This window comes from Mustelus asterias, chromosome 3 (genome assembly GCF_964213995.1).
Source record: "Mustelus asterias chromosome 3, sMusAst1.hap1.1, whole genome shotgun sequence".
Lineage (NCBI taxonomy): Eukaryota > Metazoa > Chordata > Chondrichthyes > Carcharhiniformes > Triakidae > Mustelus > Mustelus asterias.
Window position 1 is genome coordinate 148,945,359 of NC_135803.1, and position 23,666 is coordinate 148,969,024.

At 50.2% G+C, this 23,666-nt stretch overlaps 1 protein-coding gene across 3 annotated transcripts in view; it reads left to right on the forward strand.

Moving 5' to 3' along the window:
- The window catches only part of LOC144491723 (ETS domain-containing protein Elk-1-like), a 113,147-nt gene extending 95,672 nt beyond the window's left edge, over window positions 1-17,475 (forward strand). For all 3 annotated transcript variants that reach the window (XM_078209947.1, XM_078209948.1, XM_078209949.1), the window contains exons 2-5: window positions 3,674-3,884; window positions 6,907-7,626; window positions 14,764-14,865; window positions 16,247-17,475. In XM_078209947.1, the coding sequence (XP_078066073.1) occupies window positions 3,681-3,884; window positions 6,907-7,626; window positions 14,764-14,865; window positions 16,247-16,345 (1,125 nt within the window). In that variant the 5' untranslated portion in view covers window positions 3,674-3,680 and the 3' untranslated portion in view covers window positions 16,346-17,475. The remainder of the gene's footprint in view (window positions 1-3,673; window positions 3,885-6,906; window positions 7,627-14,763; window positions 14,866-16,246) is intronic.
- The last annotated feature ends 6,191 nt before the right edge of the window (window positions 17,476-23,666 follow it).

Genomic DNA, 23,666 nt, shown 5'->3' on the forward strand with positions numbered 1-23,666 from the left:
CAATACATGTGCAATGGGCCACCTCACACACTGGGGACTTCCTGTTGTGGGAACAGCTAATAAAGGGTAAACTTTATTTACACCTCTGCACTTACAGCCTTTGCGCAGTTGCACATCTCTGCTGCCAAGCTGTAGGTTCAAGGTGCAGAGCTGAAGAAAGGAAATGAACTGAGTTCCCTTTGTAATGTCGCTCTGTGTGGCTCAGCCTACAACTCTGTCAGCCAAGAGTCCTCGGAGAGGTCAGCCCACTGGTTTTCCCCCCTCCCCCGGCGGCGGCGGGCGGGGGGGGAGGACGGGGGTCCTTATAAAAACATAAAACCCAAAATGATTTGTCCCGCCTGGTGGCTGATGGAGCCAAGGTGAATGTGCGAGCTTCTGGCGTTGAACGGAGTCTGCGCTGATAAGCTGACCCTGAGCAGGGACATCGTAGGTAATATAGAATTGGCCACTGCTGAGTCTCAGGCTTGTGGGGTGAATGAAATCAGTCAGAGGATGCAGTGCGGATTAGCCCGAATGATACTGGGGCCAGAAGGGTTAACTTATGAAGATAAATTGAATAGACCGGGCATGTATTCTCTTCAATATAGATCAATAATTAGATTCAATATAGATTAAAACCACTATCTTGCAATTGAGTTTGTGTCTATATATGCCCTGTTTGTGAAACAAATCCTGCACTCACCTGATGAAGGTCAGCGCTCTGAAAGCTTGTGCTACCAGATAAACCTGTTGGACTTTAACCTGGTGTTGTGAGACTACTTACTGTGCCTGCCCCAGTCCAACGCCGGCAACTCCACATCAATATAGATTAAAGGGATTGTAATGACGTCAACCAGTCTTGGAGTATGAGCTGTGTGCGCGCCTGTGTGCGCGCCTGTGTGCGCGCCTGTGTGCGCGCCTGTGTGCGCGCCTGTGTGCGCGCCTGTGTGCGCGCCTGTGTGCGCGCCTGTGTGCGCGCCTGTGTGCGCGCCTGTGTGGCCTACTGGCACTCTGGATTCTTTTGTACCTGAAGCACTCTTAGGAGTGCAGTTGAGTTTGTAAATAAAGGGAATCTGGTAAAAGCTGGCACAGTGGGTTAGCACTGCTGCCTCACAGCGCCAGGGACCTGGGTTTGATTCCTGGCTTGGGTCACTGTCTGTGTGGAGCTTGCACATTCTCCCCGTGTCTGCGTGGGTTTCCTCCGGGTGCTCCGGTTTCCTCCCACAGTCCAAAGATGTGCAGGTTAGATTGATTGGCCGTGATAAATTGCTCCTTAGTGTCAGGGGGATTAGCAGGGTAAATATACGGGGTTACGGGAATAGGGCCTGGGTGGGATTGTGGTCGGTGCAGACTTGATGGGCTGAATGGCCGCCTTCTGCACTGTAGGGATTCTATGAAGAGAATGCAGGAACTTGGAGTAGGAGTAGACCATTGGGTCCCTCAAGCTTGCTTCCTCATTCAGTACAATCGTGGTCACTTTCTGCCTTTGCTTCACTTTCCCAAACAACGACAAATCAAACTCTGGCAACAGCAACTTACCATTCTTACATCAATACCGGCCTCTATAGTGGAATGGACTATCTCCAGATATGATGATAACCCTTAGGGACAGCCTGAGCAGCCTCCCTAACTTCTTCAAGGAAGTGATATCTCAATGGAAAACCGTACAAAGTGCCGTATCTCGACTTTCAAAAGAGTTAGGTACAAAAGACAACCCATTAAGCTTAACCTTGTGGAGACTAAAGGGGTAACGTTTGGGAATCGGATAGGGAACTGGTTAAGCAAAGGAATGAAGCTTGATAGGTGAAAAAAAACTTGTATCTACATAGTGCCTTTCACAACCACAGGGCTCCCTGAAGCTTTTTACAGCCAGGTAAATGTTTTTGAAGCATAGTCATTGTTGCAATTTACAAAATGTGGCCGTTAAATTGTGCACAGCAAGCTGCCACAATCAGCAGTGTGATAATGACCCAGATCATCTGATTTTGTGATGTTGACTGAGGGATAAATATTGCCCAGGACATAGCCCTCCCTACTGTTCTTCGAAACAACGCCATGGGACCTTTGATATCCCCCTGAGAGGGCAGACTAGGACTCATTAACTGACCTCTTGCCTGGAAGATGGCATCTCCGACAGTGCAGCACTCCCTCAGTTACGTACTGGACTGTCGGCCTTGCTCAAGGCTGGCATTGAGACTCGACCCAACACCTCAGAAAGTGAGGGCAGTACGCGCTCAAATCCTTCGCTGGCATAATTGGAGCAAATTCTGAGTGTGAGCTGCCCCAGGGATTAGAGTGCAGATATTCCTGGATTGACATTCCTGGATTAGATTCGGAATCTCTCTGCAAATTTACACAATAAGAAAGTGTGAGGAAAATAGCAAAAACTGAAGCACCACTTTCCATTTCTATGGGTGAACTGGCAATGAAATATTGACAAGGGAAACTCCATTCGTAATGTTTGTTGGCAGAGGAGTTTAAAATAAAAGTAAAGTTTATTTATTAGTCACAAGTAAGGCTTACATTAACACTGCATTGAAGTTACTGTGAAATTCCCCTAGTCGCCTGTTCGGTCAATGCACCTAACTAGCACGTCTTTCAGACTGTGGGAGGAAACTGGAGCACCAGGAGGAAACCCACGCAGACACGGGGAGAACGTGCAGACTCCACACAGACAGTGACCCAAGCTGGGAATTGAACCCAGGTCCCTGGCGCTGTGAGGCAGCAGTGCTAACCACTGTGCCGCCCACATATAATGTTTATAATGAGAAAAACGTGTGACGACAGGAAGCCAGGTATTAGACCATAAGACATAGGAGCAGAATTAGGTCACTCGGCCCATTGAGTCTGCTCCGCCATTCAATCATGGCTGACATATTTCTCATCCCCATTCTCCTGCCTTTTCCCCATAACCTCGATCCCCTTATTAATCAAGAACCTATCTATCTCTGTCTTAAAGACACTCAATGACCTGGCCTCCGCAGCCTTCTGCAGCAAAGAGTTCCACAGATTCACCACTCACTGGCTGAAGACATTCCTCCTCATCTCTGTTTTAAAGGATTGTCCCTTTAGCCTGAGGTTGTGCCCACTGGTTCTAGTTTTCCCTACCAATGGAAACATCCTCTCCACGTCCACTCTATCCAGGCCTCTCAGTATCCTGTAAGTTTCAATAAGATCCCCCCTCATCCTTTTAAACTCCAATGAGTACAGATCCAAGTCCTCAACCGTTCCTCATACAACAAGCTCTTCATTCCAGGGATCATTCTTGTGAACCTCCTCTGGACCCTTTCCAAGGTCGGCATATCCTTCTTTAGATACGGGGCCCAAAACTGCTCACATAATACTCCAAATGGGGTCTGACCAGAGCCTTATACAGCCTCAGAAGTACATCCCTGCTCTTATATTCTAGCCCTCTCGACATGAATGCTAACATTGCATTTGCCTTCCTAGCTGCCGACTGAACCTGCACGTTAAGAGAATCTTGAACAATGACTCCCGAGTCCCTTTGTGTTTCTGATTTCCTAAGCATTTTCCTATTTAGAAAATAGCCTATGCCTCCATTCCTCCTTCCAAAGTGCACAACCTCACACTTTTCCACATTGTATTCCATCTGCCACTTCTGATTATAGACGTAATTTCTTTGCTTCTATTTGTATGATAGCCTCTGGTTTCACTGATTGGTTCTCTCCCGCAGCTCAGCGATGGACAACTCGATAACTTTGTGGCAGTTTCTACGGCAACTCTTGGACGAGAACAAGAACGACCTCATTTGCTGGACCTCCAAGGATGGGGAGTTCAAACTGCGCAACGCGGAGGAGGTGGCACGACTGTGGGGCATGCGCAAGAATAAAACCAACATGAACTACGATAAGCTGAGCCGGGCGCTTCGATATTACTACGACAAGGTAGGAACCGACCTGCGTTTGGAGTCGGCTTCCCTTAAACGAGACACGGGCCTGGCAGACAACCTTAGGATCAGCCAACATTACAGAGCAAAGGCAGTAAAGCTCAAAGCACACTTGGACCTTGAGAGGGTCCAGAAGAGGTTTAACAGAATGGTTCCAGGGATGAGGGACTTTTAGCCCCAAACATAGAAAATAATTGCAGGGGTAGCCCATTCGGCCCTTCGAGCCTGCATCACCATTCAATATGATCATGGCTGATCATGCACTTTCAGTATTCCACTCCCACTTCTCTCCATGCCTCTTGATCCCTTTAGCTACAAGGGCCACGTCCAGCTCCCTCTTGAACATATCTAATGAACTGGCCCCAACAGTTTTCTGTGGTAGAGAATTCCACAGGTTCACAACTCTCTAAGTGAAGAATTTCTTCCTCATCTCAGTCCTGAATGGCTTACCCCTTATTCTTAGACCGTGACCCCGAGTTCTGGACTTCCCAAATATCGGGAACATTCTTCCCATATCTAGCCTGTCCAGTCCCATCAGGATTTTATGTTTCTATGAGATCTCCTCTCACTCTTCTAAATTCCAGTGAGTACAAGCCCAGTCGATCCAGTCTCTCTTCGTATGTCAGTCCTGCCATTCCAGGAATCAGTCTGGTGAACCTTCGCTGGACTCCCTCAATAGCAAGAGCGTCCTTCCTCAGACGAGGAGACCAGAACTGCACACAATACTCAAAGGTGTGGCCTCACCAAGGCCCTGTACAACTGCAGCAACACATCCTTACTCCTATACTCAAATCCTCTCGCTGTGAAGGCCAGCATGCCATTGGCTTTCCTCACCGCCTGCTGTACCTGCATGCCAACCTTCAACGACTGTTCCACCATGACACCCAGGTCACGTTGCACTTCCCCTTTTCCTAAACTGCCATCATTCAGATAATAATCTTCCTTCCTGTTTTATAACCTCACATTTATCCACCTCCCTTTCCTTACCGTCTATCTTTCCTGAATATTGAATACCCCTGGATATTGAGTTGTTATCCATGGTCACCCTGGAGCCAGGTCTCCGTGATCCCAATTACATCATAGCAGCTAATGACTGCCTGGCGCAGTCATTCATCCACCTTATTACAAATGCTCCTCGCATTGAGACACAGAGCCCTCAGCCTTGTATTTCTGTCATTTATTGCCCTCTCTCAATTATAATGAAATGTGGCCCTTTATGATTTTGGTTTCTCTGCCTTCCACTTTTCCCCTTACTGCCTTTCGTTTCTGTCCCCACTTTACTTCCCTCTGACTTCCTGCATCGGTTCCCATCTCCCTGCCGCATTAGTTTAATAACAGTAAGAAGTCTCACAACACCAGGTTAAAGTCCACCAGGTTTATTTGGCAGCACAAGCTCTCAGAGTCTCGATGTGGGACAGTAGCTTAATGCAGGATTAGGGAGCTGGGGTTGCTCCCAGTTCAGATGGAGGGGAGATCCGCGAGGGCTACAAGAGTATGGCAGGGTTTACTTAGACAAGGAGAAACCTATTTCCCCTGCAGCTGATGGTGCAAGGACTAATGGACGTAGATTTCAGGTTTTTAGGCAAGAGGTGCTGGGGAGTTGAGGGGATAACAAAGAACAAAGAACAGTACAGCACAGGAAACAGGCCCTTCGGCCCTCCAAGCCTGTGCCGCTCATTGGTCCAACTAGACCATTCGTTTGTATCCCTCCATTCCCAGATTGCTCATGTGACTATCCAGGTAAGTCTTAAACGATGCCAGCGTGCCTGCCTCCATCACCCTACTTGGCAGCGCATTCCAGGCCCCCACCACCGTCTGTATAAAAAAACATCCCTCTGATATCTGAGTTATACCTCGCCCCTCTCACCTTGAGCCCATGACCCCTCGGGATGTGAGGAAAAAAACATTTTTGCCCAGTCAGTGGTAATAGTCTGGAACCCGCTGCCTTGTGAGGGAAGCGGGGATGATAAATCATTTTGGAAGGACACTTGAGGAAAAAGAACACACAGGGTTAAGGCAATAGAGCGAGAGAATAGGACTGAATGGATTGCTCTTAAATGAGCCAGCATGGATTTGATGGGCCAAATGGCTTCTTCCTGCGCTGTTGTAAGTGACGGGAGAATTCCAGGCAATGTGTCCCACATTGTGATCGGGAAAGATGGAGAGAGCACTTGGTGAGATAACAGACAGTCGATACGTTCAAGCTTGATGTCTGAGGAGCGTTTGAGGACTCTGGGTCTGTACTCGATGGAGTTTAGAAGGAGGAGGGAGGTTCTCATTGAAGCTTACAGAATACTGAAAGGCCTGGATAGAGTGGGCGTGGGGAAGATGTTTCCATCAGCTGTAGAGACTGGGATCCGAGAGCACAGCCTCAGAATAAAGGAACGACCCTTTAGAACCGAAATGAGGAGGAATTTCTTCAGTCAGAGGGTGGTGAATCTGTGGAGTTCATTGCCACAGAAGGCTGTGGAGGCCGGGTCACTGAATGTATTTAAGACAGAGACAGACAGGTTCTTGATTGGTTAGGGGATCAAAGGTTACGGGGAAAAGACGGGAGGACGGGGTTGAGAAACTGATCAGCCATGTTTGAATGGCGGAGCAGACCCAATGGGCCGAATGGCCTAATTCTCTTCCTATATCTGATGGTCAAATACTGTCTAGAACTGGAGCTGTCCCACAGCAAGGCTTTGAGTGATCGGGAAAGGAGAAAAATGTGGGAATTCAAAACTGTCCTTAAAGGAACAGATTAGGGGTGGAGGTGGGAAAGGGGGTGGAGGCTAATTGGGGGCGGGGGGGGGGGGGGAGAAGGTGGGGGGAGGGCTGGGGGGGAGGGGTGGGGGGGGGGGGAGGGCTGGGGATGTGTAATTTTGTCATTGTGTGAATATGGAATCAAATCCTCTTTTCTGTCTGTCCCGACATGACAAACAATGTGGAATCTCCTTCCCAATTCACTGTCGCTCAAAGTCAAGTTCTGCACCCCCGACTGCCTTTGTTCTGTCACAAAATCCTTTGTTTTCCAGAACATCATCAAGAAAGTGAACGGGCAGAAGTTTGTTTACAAGTTTGTGTCCATGCCGGACAGCCTGACGATGGAGTCGGAGAAATACGAGGCGGCCGAGAGCGAGTGGGCGGTGAGCAGGCCGAAGGATGAAGGCCTTTCTTTGCAAAGGCAGCTGAAGCCTGCCGCCAGGATCTCATCCCGGAATGAGTACATGCGCTCCGGCCTCTACTCGACTTTCACAATCCAGTCCCTGCGAGGCAGCAGCCACCGACCCCGCGAGGGCTGCGACTCCCCTCCCCGGACTGTGGAAATGCCCATCCTGGAGGGGGGGAGAATCCAGGTGCTCGAGAGGCTTCCCGAGGAGTACGAGGTGAAACACTGCGAGGAAGAGCTGCAGCCACTTGGCGCAGACACCCCCATGGAATTGTGTGGCGAGAGCCTCCAGCAGGGGGACTTCAAGGTGAAGATCGAAGAGTTGGAATGTGTCATCCTTGAATCCAAAGAGGCCGATGATGATGATTTACCTCAGGCCCCAAGTCCCGATCCGGAGAGGTTAGAAAACAATAGCAACCTTCAACCAGCAAAGACCAAGAAGCCGAAGGATCTGGAGCTGCCTGCCACCCTCCTAAGTGCCCGAAATAGCCCCCCTCCAGATAAGAGTAACCCTGGAGTCCTGAACACTGTGGTCTTTCCCACCTCCAGTGCTGTCACACCCACACTGATCACCCAGCATGTTCAGGTATTCAGCCTTAATATACCATTCAAAGATCAATACAGATTAGAGATACGGTTCGTTCCACCTTAACTTGACAAGAGAAAGTTAGGGGTGGCACAGTGGTTAGCACTGCTGCCTCACAGCGCCAGGGACCTGGGTTCAGTTCTGGCCTTGGGTGATTTGTCTGTGTGGAGTTTGCATGTTCTCCCCATGTCAGCATGGGTTTCCTCCGAGTGCTCCGGTTTCCTCCCACAGTCCAAAGATGTGTAGGTTAGGTGGATTGGCCATGTTAAATTGTCCCTTAGTTTCCAAAGATGTGCAGGTTAAGTGGATTGGTCATGTTAAATTGCCCCTTAGTGTCTAAAGATATGTAGGTTAGATGGATTAGCCATGCTAAATTGTCCCTTAGTGTCCAAAGATGTACAGGTTAGGTGGATTGGTCATGTTAAATTGTCCCTTAGTGTCCAAAGATGTGCAGGTTAGGGGGATTGGCCGTGCTAAATTGTCCCTTAGTGTCCAAAGATGTACAGGTTAGGTGGATTGGTCATGTTAAATTGTCCCTTAGTGTCCAAAGATGTACAGGTTAGGTGGATTGGTCATGCTAAATTGTTCCTTGGTGTCCAAAGATGTGTAGGTTAGGTGGATTAGCCATGGTAAATGTGTGGGTTATGGGAAAGAACAGCGGGGGGAGGGGTTGGGCTTGGGTAAGATGTTTTTCAGAGTCAGTGCAGACTCGATGGGTCAAATGGTCTCCTGTTGCAGTGTAAGGATTCTATGGACCCCCTTATCACCCCGTCCAACCGGATCTGGAACTAATTTAAAAGATGCTTTTTTATTAATGGCTCTGGCTGTGTCTCAGTTGTTGGTGGATTTGCTTCCTTGCAGAGAAGGTCGCAGGGTCAATCCCTCTCCAGAGACCTGAACACAGTCCCAGGCTGAGATGCCAGTGCGGTACCGCGGGGGTACTGCACTGTCAGAGGTGCTGTGATTGGAAGGAGACATTGCATCTAAGATTTGTCTGCTCTCTCAGATGGGGGATGAAAGATTCTGTGGGACTATTAGAGTTCCCCCTGGTGTCCTGGGAAGCAGTAAAACCTCAGTCAATGTCAGCAAAACAAACCCAATCTGTTCATTCTCCAATTTCTGTGGCCAGGCCCTTGCTGTGAGCAAATTTGCTGCCTTACCTTACAACAGTTTTCAATTAGCGCTTGGGAAGTCCCTAAGCCAAGCAGCTTCTTCCCGGTCCCGCTGTGTTGAGTGTGGATAGGCCTCTGCTTAGTCTGTGCATTGGACACTCTTCTACAATGTAGTGCATAGTTTGCTCTCTCCCACACGTTTGAAGAGGGTGGGAGGTTGATAAAACTGGGTTTAAAAAAAAAGCTTCACTTTTTTTCATTCATTCGTGGGACATGGGCGTCGCTGGCTGGGCCAGCATTTATTGCCCATCCCTAGTTGCCCTTGAAACTGAGTGGCTTGCATGGCCATTTCAGAGGGCAGTTAAGAACCAACCACATTGCTGTGGATCTGGAGTTACATGTAGGCCAGACTGGGTAAGGACAGCAGATTTCCTTCCCTAAGGGACATTAGTGAACCAGATGGATTTTTCTGACAATGGTTTCACCGTCATCAGTAGATTCTTAATTCCAAATATTTTTTATTGGATTAAAATTCCACCTTATGGGTAGGACGGTGGCACAATGGTTAACGATGCTGTCTCATAGCACCAGGCCCAGGTTCGATTCCTGGCTTGGGTCACTGTCTGTGTGGAGTTTGCATGTTCTCCCTGTGTCTGTGTGGGTTTCCTCCAGGTGCTCCGGTTTCCTCCCACAATCCGAAAGACGTGCTGGTTAGGGTGCATTGGCCGTGCTAAATTCTCCCTCAGTGTACCCGAACAGGCGCTGGAGTGTGGCGATGAGGGGATTTTCACAGTAACTTCATTGCAGTGTGAATGCAAGCCTACTTGTGACCCTAAAAACAAACTTAAACTTGCAACAAAAACAGAAAATTGCTGGAAAATCTCAGCAGGTCTGACAGCATCTGTGGAGAGAGAATAGAGCCAACGTTTCGAGTCTTAGATGACCCTTCGTCAGAGTTTGCTTTTAAATTTACCGTGGTGGGATTCGAACCCGGGTCCCCAGGACATTAGCTGAGTTTCTGGATTAATAGTCTAGCGATAATAGTACTAAGCCATCGCCTCATCTTTATAAAGGAGGAACGGAATACAATAGCATGGAATTCATGGTGAACTTTGTAAGTTAGTGGTTTGGCCTCAGCTGGAGTATTGGGTCCAATTCTGGCTGCTACACTTTAGCCTTGGAGAAGATTCAGAGGGGATTTGGTGCAAGGGCTGAAGGCGTGAGTAATTTCAGTTACGTGGCAGGACTGGAGTTGGTGACATTTCTTACCTGAGTTAAGGTTAACGGGGCTATTAAGTCCAAATTTACAACACCCTTCAATGGGGTTTCCACCGGCAGAACTGTCGGTGACCGCAGAGGACACCAGAGATTTAGGATAATTGGGAAAAGAATCAGTAAAATTGAAAGGTGTGCAGTCAGTTCTGATCTCGAACGCCCACCTCCAAAAGCGGAGGTTGCAGATTCAACAGTAACTTTCAGAAGAGAATTGGACGGATGAATTCTCAAAGGTGGTGGGAAAAGGGCAAGAGAATCAGACTAACTAAACAGGTGCGTCCAAGAGCCCCAACACAGGCAGGGTGGGCTGAATGGCCTCCCTTTGTGCTGTTAGTCCAAAGATGTGCGGGTTAGGTTGATTGGCCATGCTAAATTGCCCCTCGGTGTCAGGGGATTAGCAGGGTAAATACGAAGAACAAAGAAAATTACAGCACAGGAACAGGCCCTTCGGCCCTCAAAGCCTGCACTGAAATGTGGGGTTACAGGGATAGGGTGGGATTGTTGCCGGTGTAGGTTCGGTGGGCCGAATGGCCTCCTTCTGCACTGTAGGGATTCTATGATAATGATTCTATCTCATTGTTCCTGGTTAAAATCATTGCAGGGCCTTTTGATAAATGATGGCCGCACATATTGCTCTCTCCACAAGGTGGCAATAGAGCTATTTTAATGAAAATGTGTACAAGACACCATCAGTTCACTAAAGTTCAGGTGGGAGCGGGAAAAGCCAGATTTCTGTGACTAATAGTTTCCCCCCTGTTAATTCCTGGAATTTTCTGGGCGGGTGAATTGATTCCTGCTTGAAATTTCACTGTGTTTGGTTGTGTCAGATTGGGCGATCCATGTGTATCAATTTGTAATGTATCTAGCGGGCAATGTGTATCATTTCTGTGATATCGATACTACTGGGGCGACACGGTGGCACAGTGGGTTAGCATTGCTGCCTCATAGCGTCAGGGACCCGGGTTCAATTCCAGACTTGTGTCACTGCCTGTGCAGAGTCTGCACATTCTCCCCGTGTCTGCGTGTGTTTCCTCTGGGTGCTCCGGTTTCCTTCCACAGACTGAAGGACGTGCTGGTTAGGTGCATTGCCCTGAACAGGTGCCGGAATGTGGCGACCAGGGGAATTTCACAGTAACTTCATTGCAGTGTTAATGTAAGCCTTACTTGTGACTGATAAATGAGCTTTACTTTTTAAAACTTTACTCACGTGGGCCTGAGTTTCACATGGCTGTGGCCAGCAGACCCAAAAGCATGTGAAATCGCCCAGGAAGATGGTAGGCGCATGCCCCAACAATTATTGTGCACTCGTGCATATTTCAGCATGCGCTAGAGTCGGAGTACACTCACTGACAATCAAGCGGGCAATTTATCCCATCAAGGGACCAATTGGACACAATTTCACCTGGCCTGGCTGCTTTTGCGGTTGGCGGGCGGGCTGATTGGCCAGGTGAATAGGCTCGTTAAGAAGGCATGTGGGACACTTGCTGTTATCAGCCATGGTATAGAATATAAGGTGGTATAACCTGGTGTTGTTAAAACTCTTATAGAGTATAAGAGCAAGAAAGCTTTAAAGTTTATTCATTAGTGTCACAAGTAGGCTTACATTAACACTGCAAAGAAGTCACTTGGAAAAGCCCCTAGTCGCCACACTCCGGCGCCTGTTTGGGTACACTGAGGGAGAATTTAGCACGGCCAATGCACCCTAACCAGCACGTCTTTCAGACTGTGGGAGGAAATCGGAGCACCCGGAGGAAACCCACACAGACACGGGGAGAATGTGCAGATTCCGCACAGACAGTGACCCAATGCCGGAGCTGTACAGAATGTTCATGAGGCCGCAGCTGGAGTACTGTGTGCTGTTCTGGCCACCTCACTATAGGAAGGATGTGATTGCACTGGAGGGGATACAGAGGAGATTCACCAGGATGCTGCCTGGGATGGAGCATTTGAGTGATGAGGAGAGACTGGATAGGTTTGGATTGTTTTCTCTCGAGCAGAGAAGACTGAGGGGGGACATAATTGAGGGATATGGACAGGGTGAATAGGAAGCAGCTGTTCCCCTTGGTTGAGGGGGTCAATCATGAGGGGGCACAGTTTTAGAGTGAGGGGCAGGAGATTCAGAAGGAATTTGAAAAATCATTTTTGTATTCAGAGGGTGGTGGGAATCTGGAAAGCGCTGCCTGCGAAGGTAGTGGAGACCAGAAACCTTACAACCTTTAAAAGATATTTGGATGAGCACTTGAAATATCTCAACATTCAAGGATATGAGACAAGTGGAGGAAAATGGGATTAGTGCGACTTTAGTGGTAGTTATTGTCGTTGCAAACTCGCTGGGCTGAAGGGCCTTTGCTGCCCTGTACGACTCTATGGGCGGGATTTTGCAGCCGCGCTCATCCCAAAACCGGAAAATCCCACCCGAGGTCAACAGACCTTTGCAGCAATTCCTGTGGCGGGGGTGGGATGGGAAAACTCCCCCCCCCCCCCCCTCACCCGCAATGACTCTGTGGCGACCTCTATGTTGTAGCTCCAACCTCGATCCAGAATGGGATGAACTGTCGGGGGTTTAAGTAAAGTGAACGGATGTGTCTGGGGACGGAGGACTGTGTACGACAGTGCTGCCCCAGACACTCGCGGCATTGGGGTACATACAGGGGTCAGCAGCTTCCTGAGACACTCCGCACATGTCCTCCCCCTGAGGGAGCGCGTGAGAAACTCCGGCCCGCACCCTCCCTGCTCACGGCACAGTTGGCGCCCTCTTTCTCTGCCAACCCAGTACGTGCCCCAAATGGGTGAAAAATTCAGGCAATGGCGCTGATTTCCGAGTTAATAATCTGGACCTGATTGCTGGCAGGAATTATATTTCTAGGGAGAGATGGAGCATCTTTAGATGCTGCCATAATTCCCTCATTCCCAGTTAGCTATGAATGCATCTAGGACGTTGCTACATGTTTTAATGGACAGGACATCCGTTCGAATTTGCACACAGCAACCCCTCCACCACACACACACGCACACACACAAAGAGCAATGCGATAAAAAGCAGAGAATCTGTTCTGGTTATATTGATGAAGTGACACTGGGGAGGAACTGCCCTGCTCTTTTTAGCAACAATGCAATGGAATCCATTCCCCGAGGTCAAACGGGCTCTCAATTTAACATCTCATCTGGCACACGGCACCCCAGACAGTGCAGCACTCCCTCAGTCCCGCCACTGAACTGTTCATAGAAATCATAGAAACCCTACAGTACAGAAAGAGGCCATTCGGCCCATCGAGTCTGCACCGACCACAATCCCATCCAGGTCGTACCTCCAAATCCCTACATATTTTACCCACTAATCCCTCTAACCTACACATCTCAGGACACTAAGGGGCAATTTTATCATGGCCAATCAACCTAACCCGCACATCTTTGGAATGTGGGAGGAAACCGGAGCACCCGGAGGAAACCCACGCAGACACGAGGAGAATGTGCAAACTCCGCACAGACAGTGACCCAAGCCGGGAATCGAACCAGGTCCCTGGAGCTGTGAAGCAGCAGTGGTAACCACTGTGCTACCGTGCCGCCCCAATTATTGTTAGCCTGGATTTTACATTCTTATGAATTCGCTGCCCCAAAGTGCGGTGGATGCTGGGACAGTGAGTAAATTTAAGGAGGAGTTAGACAGATTTTTAATGGGTTGAAGGGTTATGGGGAGAAGACAGGAAAATGGGGATGAGGAGCATATCAGCCATGATCGAATGGCGGAGCAGACTCGATGGGCCGAATGGCCTAATTCTGCTCCTATGTCTTATGAACTTATAAGTTGGTCAAACGGGATTTCAACTCACAACCTTTTGCCTCCGAATTGAGCGTTCCACCAACCAAGCTGCAGTTAACAGTTAACTTCAAAGACTGAGAGAGATCGATACAGACACCAGACTGACGATCCTCTGACACTGATGCCTTCCAAACAAATTTAACTCGATTTATACAACAAGACATTGTTCATGAAAAGAAAGGTCACATCTTAAAGTTTATTTATTAGTGTCACAAGTAGGCTTGCATTCACATCGCAGTGAAGTTACTGTGAAAATCCCTTCATCGCCACACTCCAGCGCCTGTTCGGGTACACTGAGGGAGAATTTAGCATGGGCCAATGCACCTAACCAGCACGTCTTTCAGACTGTGGAAGAAAACCGGAGCACCCGGAGGAAACCCACGCAGACACGGGGAGAATGTGCAGATTCCGCACAGACAGTGACCCAAGTCTGGAATTGAACCCGGGTCCTTGGCGCTGTGAGGCAGCAGTGCTAACCACTGTGCCACTCCCTCATGGTATCTGTGCCCCATGGTATAACTTTAAGATGATTAATACATTTGATAGGATGTTAGAAAGAAACTGTTTCCATTCCAGAGCGAGGTTGATATAACCTGAAAATAAGGGTTGGGTCATTCAGGGGGGTGGGAGTGGTCAGGAAGTGCGTCTTCACAAGTGTAATGGAAATCTGGAACACCCTCCCCCGAAGCGTTGTCTTGGCAAGGGTCAGCTGAAAGCCTCAACGCTGAGATTGGTAGTTTTGAGGTTGCTAAGGGTTACGGAACCAAGGTGGCTAGATGGAGTTAAGATACAGTTTGGTGGTGATCTAATTAAATGGTGGAACTGATTCGAGGGGCTAGGCCCTAGGCCTGATGTTGGGATGCCTGATGCCAAGGCATGGTGACAGCTGTTTTTAGTTTGACTACATACTCTCTATTCTCTGTTTGACAGACCCCAATAATACTGACGCCAAATACTTTGCCATCCGCCATTCACTTCTGGAGTACACTCAGCCCGATTGCGCCAATGAGCCCTGCCAAACTCTCATTTCAGGTAAGCTTGGACACTGAATTCGACTGGGTAGAATTTCGACAGGGTTTTGGGAGTAACTCTGGTGTCAGGTCGGTGGAAATGTGGAGAAACTGTGCTCACGGCCATTTTAGCTGTTCCTCGGTGTCTGTCACCAACCCGAGAGATCAAGAGATGCCTGGCAGAGATTCCTCCATTGTGGGATGTGGGTGTCACTGGCTGGGCCATTGACCATCCCCAATTGCTCTTGAACTGAGTTGTTTGCTCGGCCGTTGCAGAGGGACGTTGAGTCAACCACATTGCTGTGTATTTGGAGTCACATGTAGGCCAGACTGGGTCAGGAAGGCAGATTTCCTTCCCTAAAGGACATTAGTGAACCAGATGGGTTTTCATGACAATTGACAATAATTGATTGCTATTTAATACTTTGTTGAGATGATGGGCGGGATTTTCCAGCTGCGCTTGCCCTGAAATTGGAAAATCCCACGAGAGGTCCACGGACCTTTCCATGGACCACCCCTCGCTCGCTACGGTTCCCGTGGTGGGTGGAACGGCAGCATTGGCCACGATAGCTTTATCATCCCAGATTCATTAACTTAATTTAAACTCCATCAGATGCTGTGAAGGGGTTTGAACCTGTGTCCCCAGAGCATTAACCCGAGCCTCTGGATTACGAGAGCAATGAGATTACAACTGCACCACCGTCTCCCTGTGGTGTTGGCGCTACCTCAATGCCTGTGGGCACAAAGTGTAACAGAGAAGGTACATCATTCAGCCAAGGAAAGGCAGCAAGTTTGGACTTAAACCCCAGAGAATGAAGGAAAAGTGATGGGCAACTCTGTCTGGGATAGTTCCACGCACCACTTGATCTGCTAGCTCACAGATGAAGGGCCTAGGGAGGCCTGTTGCTCGCTCTCTCTCTCTCGTTCTCTCTCTCCCTTGGCCATTCAATAATATGATGTGGAGATGCCGGCGTTGGACTGGGGTGGGCACAGTAAGAAGTCTCACAACACCAGGTTAAAGTCCAGCAGGTTTATTTGGAATCACAAGCTTTCAGAGCTCCTTCACCACTCACCTGAGAAAGGAGCAGTGCTCTGAAAGCTCGCGATTCCAAATAAACCTGGTGTTGTGAGACTTCTTACTATTCAATAATCTGAGGAGTCCAGGGTGAGAGTTAGGAAGCAAAAGTGGACGCGAGAAATATAGCATAACAATAAATAGAAGTTTATAAATTTAAATTTGAGAATTTTGTGAATTGAGGGTTTGGGTTATGGAACCAAAGTGGGTGGGTAGAGTTTAGAAACCAATCTGCCATGATTTCACTGAATGGTAGAACAGGGTTGAGGGGCTGAATGGCCTCCTCCTGTGTCGATTTTACATAATAAATATCTTCTTCTCTTTCCAGTTTCCTTCGGCAGGGAACACACAGATCCACATCCCTGTCGCCTCTATGGACGGATTATCAACACCAGTACTTTCCACATCCGTGCTACAGAAACAGTGAAACCGGCTCCCAGGAGAAGCCAGTGAAAATATTAATAACCGTCGCCCCCAGGCCAGGCTGGATTCGAATCGAATTGGTCTGGGGGGGGCGGGTGGGGGAGGTGGAGGATGGATTGAATGGACTCGGCCTTCCAAACACCGTCTCCTTCTTGGCACAAATCTCTTCACGCGGGACTGACTGACCGAGAGATGTGACCCACCCTGTCGCCAGGAGGTGTTGACAGTGAGGGGTGGCCTGCCCGGGGTACATAAACTGGACGGCTAACCCTGTCTCAGACTTGCAACAAACCTGAAGCCCTGACCCGCCTTGTCTAACCCTGTTTGTGCCCCTCACTGGTGTTGGCACTGCCAGTGTGTGCTGCCAAAGGGGGGCGTACGTGGCATTCGATTCCCAGCTGGTGAGTGTGTCTCCGTGCCAGAGCTTGTAAACGTGGACTCTAAAGCTGGGGCGACTGCACATTTCCCCTGTAACATTGGATCTGGGGGTCAATGGCTGATGGATTCAACCACCCGACACCTAATGGACAGCCACAAGGAAGATGCAGCTTCCATCTCAAACAGGCGCTGCACACATGGGCATGCCACTCGTGTGGCGGACGTGTGTGGAGACAGAGGCTTCACTGAGACTTCTTGCACAGTGCATTCCCTGAAAAATACCCATTGCAAAAGATGATGCAAGCTTCCGAAAGTCAGACAAGGACTCCGATGTTGAAATAAAACCATTTCTTTGTCCACACCGAGGTTAGAGTGTGGAATTAGCTGTCAGACAGTGACAGGGTGAAAAAGAGTAAAAAGGTGAATTGGAAAGATGTTTGTAAAAGAGAGGAATATTGATGCCGCGATGTGTGGGCAGGGTTAGACTGGCTGGAGAAGCAATGCAGGTTTCTTGGCTGAATGGTCAGCTCCTGTGTGGTAACACTCTTATCGCTGTAAATGACAGCGGCACGGTGGCACAGTGGTTAGCACTGATGCCTCACAGCGCCAGGAACCTGGGATCGATTCCCGGCTTGGGTCACTGTCTGTGTAGAGTCTGCATGTTCTCCCCGTGTCTGCGTGGGTTTCCTCCGGGTGCTCTGGTTTCCTCCCACAGTCCGAAGATGTGCGGGTTAGGTGGATTGGCCATGCTAAATTGACCCTTATGTCAGGGGGACTAGCTAGGGTAAGTGCATGGGGTTATGGTGATAGGGCCTGGGTGGGATTGTGGTCAGTGCAGACTCGATGGGTCGAATGGCCTTTGCACTGTAGTGATTCTATGATTCTACTCTAGTTTTCCAGAGCATGGTGCCTGTGGAGAGAATGAGTGACATTGTAATGCATTGGGTGTGGAGGAGGAATCTGTTTATTTAACGGAGGTTCGCCCAATAGCTGACATTACTGGTGATGGCCACACCACAATGACCACGTTTGTGCTTATTTAGAACAAGGGCCAAGGATGGAGAAAAGCCATTCGGCCCATCAAAGCCCATCTCTCCAAAAAAAAATCCAGATTAACCAGCCTCGTGGCCATCTGCCCATCGAATGCCCCCAATGCCTTTCATAAAATAGTGCAGGTTCCCTCCAGTGCAGGAGGAGGCCATTCAGCCCATCGAGTCTGCATCGACTCTCCAACACAGCAGCTCTATCGCAGTAACCCCACGTATTTACCCTGCTAATCCCCCTAACCTGCACATCTTGGGACGCTAAGGGGCAACTTAGCATGGCCAGTCCACCTAACCTGCACATCTTTGGACTGAGAGAGGAAACCGGAGTACCCGGAGAAAACCCATGCAGACACGGGGAGAATGTGCAGACTCCGCATAGACAGTGACCCAAGCTAGGATGTGAACCCGGGTCCCTGGCGCTGTGAGGCAGCAGTGCTAACCACTGTGCCACGGTTTTGCTTCAAAGGTGACCAACTAAATAATGACTCATTTGAGTAAATAATGTCTTTTCCTAAATATATTAAAGAGAGAATTGTTACGGCATAGGAGGAGGCCATTTGGCCCATCGTGTCTGCACTGGCTGTCCAGTTGAGCATCACGACTTAAGTGCCATTTCCCTGCCCTTTCCCCGCACTCCTGCACATTGTTCCTATTCGAGTCGTCACCTACTGCCCTCTTGAATGCCTCGATACGTCGCTGATTTAAATTTATGCCCCTTTGTCGTCATTCACAATTCACTTTATCAATGCTATTTAATACTTTATAGGTGCTCCAATGAGGAACCCATTCAACCTTCTTCCAGCTAGACTGTGAAGGGGCCATACTGTGAAAATCGCCTGTGGGCCTTCACCGTACTGACGGCACTCTCATCCTGCTCTGAGCCGCCATCTTTATTCATTCAGGCGATGAGGGCATCTCTGCCCCGAGTTCTTTTTACTTCTTTCGCGGGATGTGGGCATCGCTGGCTCGACCAACATTTGTTACCCCATCCCGAAGTGCCCGTTAACTGAGTGGCCCACTCAACCAATTAAGTGTCAACCACATTGCTATGGGTCTGGAGTCACATGTCGGCCAGACCAAGTAAGGATGGGAGATTTTGTTCTGAAATAACTCATCAGAGGCCGGTGTCCCTTCACCGGATTCCCTATATTTACAAACTCAATTCCACTCCCAAGAGTGCTTCAAGTACAAAGTCACAATTTTGATTTGATTTATTATTGCCACATGTATTAACATACAGTGAAAAGTATTGTTTCTTGTGCGCTATACAGATAAAGCATACTGTTCATAGAGAAGGAAAGGAGAGAGAGCAGAATGTAGTGTTACAGTCATCGCTAGGGAGTAGAGAAAGATCAACTTAGTGCAAGGTAGGTCCATTCGAAAGTCTGATGGCGGCAGGGAAGAAGCTGTTCTTGCGTTGGTTAGTATGTGACCTCAGACTTTTGTATCTTTGACCAACGGAAGAAGGTGGAAGAGAGAATGTCCGGGGTGCGTGGGGTCCCTGATTATGCTGGCTGCTTTTCCAAGGCAGCAGGGAGTGTAGACAGAGTCAGTGGATGGGAGGCTGGTTTGCGTGATGGATTGGGCTTCATTTATGACCCTTTGTAGTTTCTTGGGTTCTTGGGCAGAGCAGGAGCCATACCAAGATGTGATACAACCAGAAAGAATGCTTTCTATGGTGCATCTGTAAAGGTGGGTGAGAGTCGTAGCGGACAAGCCAGTTTTCCTTGGCCCGGAGTGTCCGTAGCCCTGACACTCTTCAATATCTATATGCACGGGTGAGACTCCCTGATTGGGCAGGCAATCATTAGGTCAATCAGGGAGCTCTTACTCAATTACGCCTTCGCTCCCGGACGTTTAGTGAGCCAGATGGGTTGTTACAACAATCGATGATGGCTTCGTGGTTACCATTGCCGAGACTAGCTTTCTTGATTGAATTTAGCACTAGCTGGCATGGTGGTTTGACTTTGAGATGGGCGAGAGTCGGTTAGTTACCTTCTTGAACCCCTCCAGTCTGTGTGGTGTAGGGACAGCCACGTTGTAGGGTTGAGAGTAAAGGAGTGGCAATGCATTTCCAAGTCTGGATCGGTGTGTCTCCTTGGAGGGGTACGCAAAAGGTGGTGGTGCTCCCATCTGTTTGTGGGCGTCCTGTCTCCAGTGGTGGGATGTAATGGGTATGGAAGGTGCAATAATGCTCAGGCAAGAGGGGGGCACCTCCTGGAAACCAATGGGGTCCTTCTTTGAAGATACAGGCCTGGCTCTGATGACATCACTGAGGCCTGATTTCCCCTTGGGGGTGAAGGGGGGGATGGGGGGGGGGGCGCAGGGAACAGTGGGGAAGAAATGATGTCCCCACCAGTCCAAACCAGCCAGAACCAGGAGAGCAATACTGGGCTGCCCAGAAAGCAGCAAGGCAAGGTGACATTTTGAAGAAGACAGTTGCTTCTTTGTGAACCTGGAAACAGGACCCGAGAACCTTCCTGAGACTCGTGGAGACAAACAATTTATTTTTTCACCTTGAATTTCCCTGTAATAATTTTAAAACTGAGATTCGAGCTTGACTTTTGCCACCAAAGGATTGTTGAGTCACGGTATCAACCTCGATCCACTTTAAATGGCGGATCAGGTTCAAGGAGCAGAATGGCCTCGTCCTGTTCCTGTGGTAATCCCGAAACCGTAACATCCCGTCCGAGGTCAGCAGACCTTTCCAAGGGCCGCCCCTCGCCCGCTCCCATTCCCGCGGGAGGGTAAAATTCCAGCCACAGACTCACCTTCTTTATACAGTCTTCCCCCTGACCCCAGAATGTCTCGAAGAACCTCTGGCGTCGGGGACCCTGGGGGGAAGGAGAGATTTTCCCATTTGTCAGAATGCATAGCCTTCACCCACTAACCCCCCCCCCCCCCCTCCCCCCGCAAGGGGAGGGGTGAAGAGGCTGAATTCTTATTCCAGGTCTGAACCCTAATTTAAACAGAATCAATGAGCGGTGGGCACTTTCCCAACCGGGCTCGTTGGATTCCGACTGGATTCAGTTTAATTGTTGTGCTAAGGAAGCTTTGCCATGTTAAAGGGTGCTATAGAAATGCAGACTGTCGTTTTTGTCCAGCCTGCAGCCAAGAGGGGACAGGATGGTGGGAGGGTGGACAGAATTTTAAGTTGCCCCCACTATTTGGTTGGGGTGGGGTTGGGGGGGTGGTTGTGGTTTTGGGTGGGTGGGGGCTGGGTTGAGTGGGTGGGGGCTGGGGTGAGTGGGTGGGGTTTGGGGGTAGGGTTAGGGTGGGTGGGGTTTGGAGGTAGGGTTGGGGGTGGGTGGGGGTTGGGGTGGGTGGGGTTTGGGGGTAGGTTTGGGGGTGTAGGGGGGCTGGGAGGTGTGTGGGGGCTGGGAGGTGTGTGGGGGATGGGTGGGGGTTGGGGGATGGGTGGGGGTTGGGGGATGGATGGGGGTTGGGGGATGGGTGGGGGCTGCGGGGTGTGTGGGGGTTGGGGTGAGTGGGTGGGGGTTGGGGTGGGTGGGGGCTGGGGTCAGTAACTGAGGGTTGGGGGTTGGGGTGGTTGGGAATTGGGGGATGGGTGGTGGTTGGGGTGGGTGGGGGATTGGGGGGTGGGTGGTGGAATGGGAGGTGGATTGGGGTGGGTGGGTTGGGGTGGGTGGGGGATTGGGAGGTGGATTGGGGTGGGTGGGTTGGGGTGGAGATTGGGGTGGGTAGGGGGTTGGAGTGGGGGGATGGGGGTGGGAGTTGGGTGGTTGGGATGGGGGTGAGGGCTGGGAGTGGGGGGTGGTTGAGGGTGGGGGTTGGGGTGGGAGTTGGGAGTTGGAGTTGGGGTTGGGGTGGGGGAATTGTGGATGGGGGATGGGTGGGGGAATGGGGTGGGTTGGGGTGGGTAGGGGGTTGGAGTGGGGGATGGGTGTTGGGGCTAGGTGGGGGAATGGGGTGGGGAGGGGGTTGGGATGGGGGTGGGAGTTGGGGTTGGGGTGGGGGAATGGGTGTTGGGGTGGGGGAATGGGGTGGGGGTGGGGAGGGGGTTGAGATGGGGGTGGGAGTTGGGGTTGGGGTGGGAGATGGGGGTGGGAGTTGGGGTTGGGGTGGGGGAATGGGGGTGGGGGAATGGGGTTGGGGTGGGGGTTGGGAGTTGGATTTGGGGTGGGGGAATGGGGGTGGGTGTGAGTGTGAAGTTTCTCAGACAACCCTGCCATCGGGCTCTCTGTAATTTTCTGTTTGGATGGCGGAGGCTGGCGGCTTCCCGCCCAGCCCTGACCCCCCCGTCGAGGCCCTTTAAGCGGCTAATTATTGATCACTTCAGGGCCGCTTTCTGCCCAACCTCGCTCACCTTTCAGGCTGGTGGGACAGGATCAGGGGCAAGGTCGGATCGGAAATGAACCACGTTCAGGCCTTGGGTGGAGAAGGGAAGTGAGGGGCATTGGAGGAGTGGGAGGCGGGGGGTACGGGAGAGTGGGCGGAAGTGCTACCATCAGCAGCTTCCTTTTAACATTGGGTGTCTGGTCCCTGAAGATCCTCCATTTCTCACCCCCATCCCGGCATCAACATCCCCCCCCCCCCCCCCCCCACCCCGAAGGAATAAATAATAAAGACGGGAAAATAAGCAACCTGGTCTCAATTGATTTCTTTTCCCTTCTGGGTGGGCTTCACTGCTGCCCCCCTCCCCTCCCCTCCCCATCTCGCCTGGAGACCCCCACATTCCCCCAGTTCCTGAACTCCTGGCCCTTTCATTGTTATTTGTGCGGAGACGGCAGGGGGGTGTGGGGGGGTGGTGGTGGGCAGTACCCTCACTTCTGGTCCCCGCAAACATGATTCGAATCCTACCCTTTCCCAGGGGTCTCCTTTCTCATCGGTCAGGGAGGTTCAGGACTCAGATGGTGCTCGGTTCCACCCTAAAATGGCAGTGTGAGTCCCTCATACACCTTCGGAGTGGCATATTAAAAGACCCCCTCACCCTGGGCAGTTGGGTGCTTTGACATTTCTGGGTGGCTGGAGCTGGGTTGGTGGGGGAGGGGGGGGCTGCGACTGCAACAAGGAGGCAGTCAACCTGTGGACGCCATTTTCAGGGTGTTACTGCCTCTGATTGGCTGAAGGTAGCAACGGCAACATGAGGGAACAGACATTTCTACACGGCGAGTGGTTAGGATCTGGAGTGCGCCACCTGAGAGCGTGCAGGAGGTAGAGTGAATTGTGGTTTGAAAAGGGAATTGAATAGTTAACTAAAGAGATTAAAATTACAGGGTCGTGGGGGGGATGGAGGTGTAGTGGGACTCGCTGTGTTGCTCTCTTGCAGAGTGTCAGTACAGGACACAATGTGCCAAACGGCCCCCCCGGCTGTGCACCACTCTATGACTCTTTGGCTAATTTGGCCACATGATAATTGATCCAAATTATTTCCTTCTGGAATCCGGTGACTGTTGCTTCAATTGGCAAATGAGCCAACGGCATTTCATAAACCTGATCAGTTGTAGCTGTGGATGTTTTCTGGTGGTGTTTACCAAGCGAGGGAGTGGTGTAGGATAGGGTGTTGGGCGGGAGTAACGTCCGTGACCTAGATGTTGGCTAGCTTTTCAGATGCTGCATTTGGTATCCTTCGCATCCACCTGAACCAACAGAGGGACCTTTGTCCAAAGGCGTGCAGGTTAGGTGCCAACGTGACGCCCTCGGAGGCATCGGCCTTTTGTGTGTCACAGAAAAAAGTTAAAGTTTATTTATTAGTCACAAGTAGGCTTACATTAACACTGCAGTGAAGTTACTGTGAAAATCCCCTTGTTGCCACGCTCCGGGGCCGAAGGAACAGGAAGTGACAGACGGTGACACTGGGGAGGTGTCAGAAATACAAAGTGTTTCATTCCCCACTCTCTGATGGTGCTCGGTTTGATGGGATTGGCCACGATCCTTTAA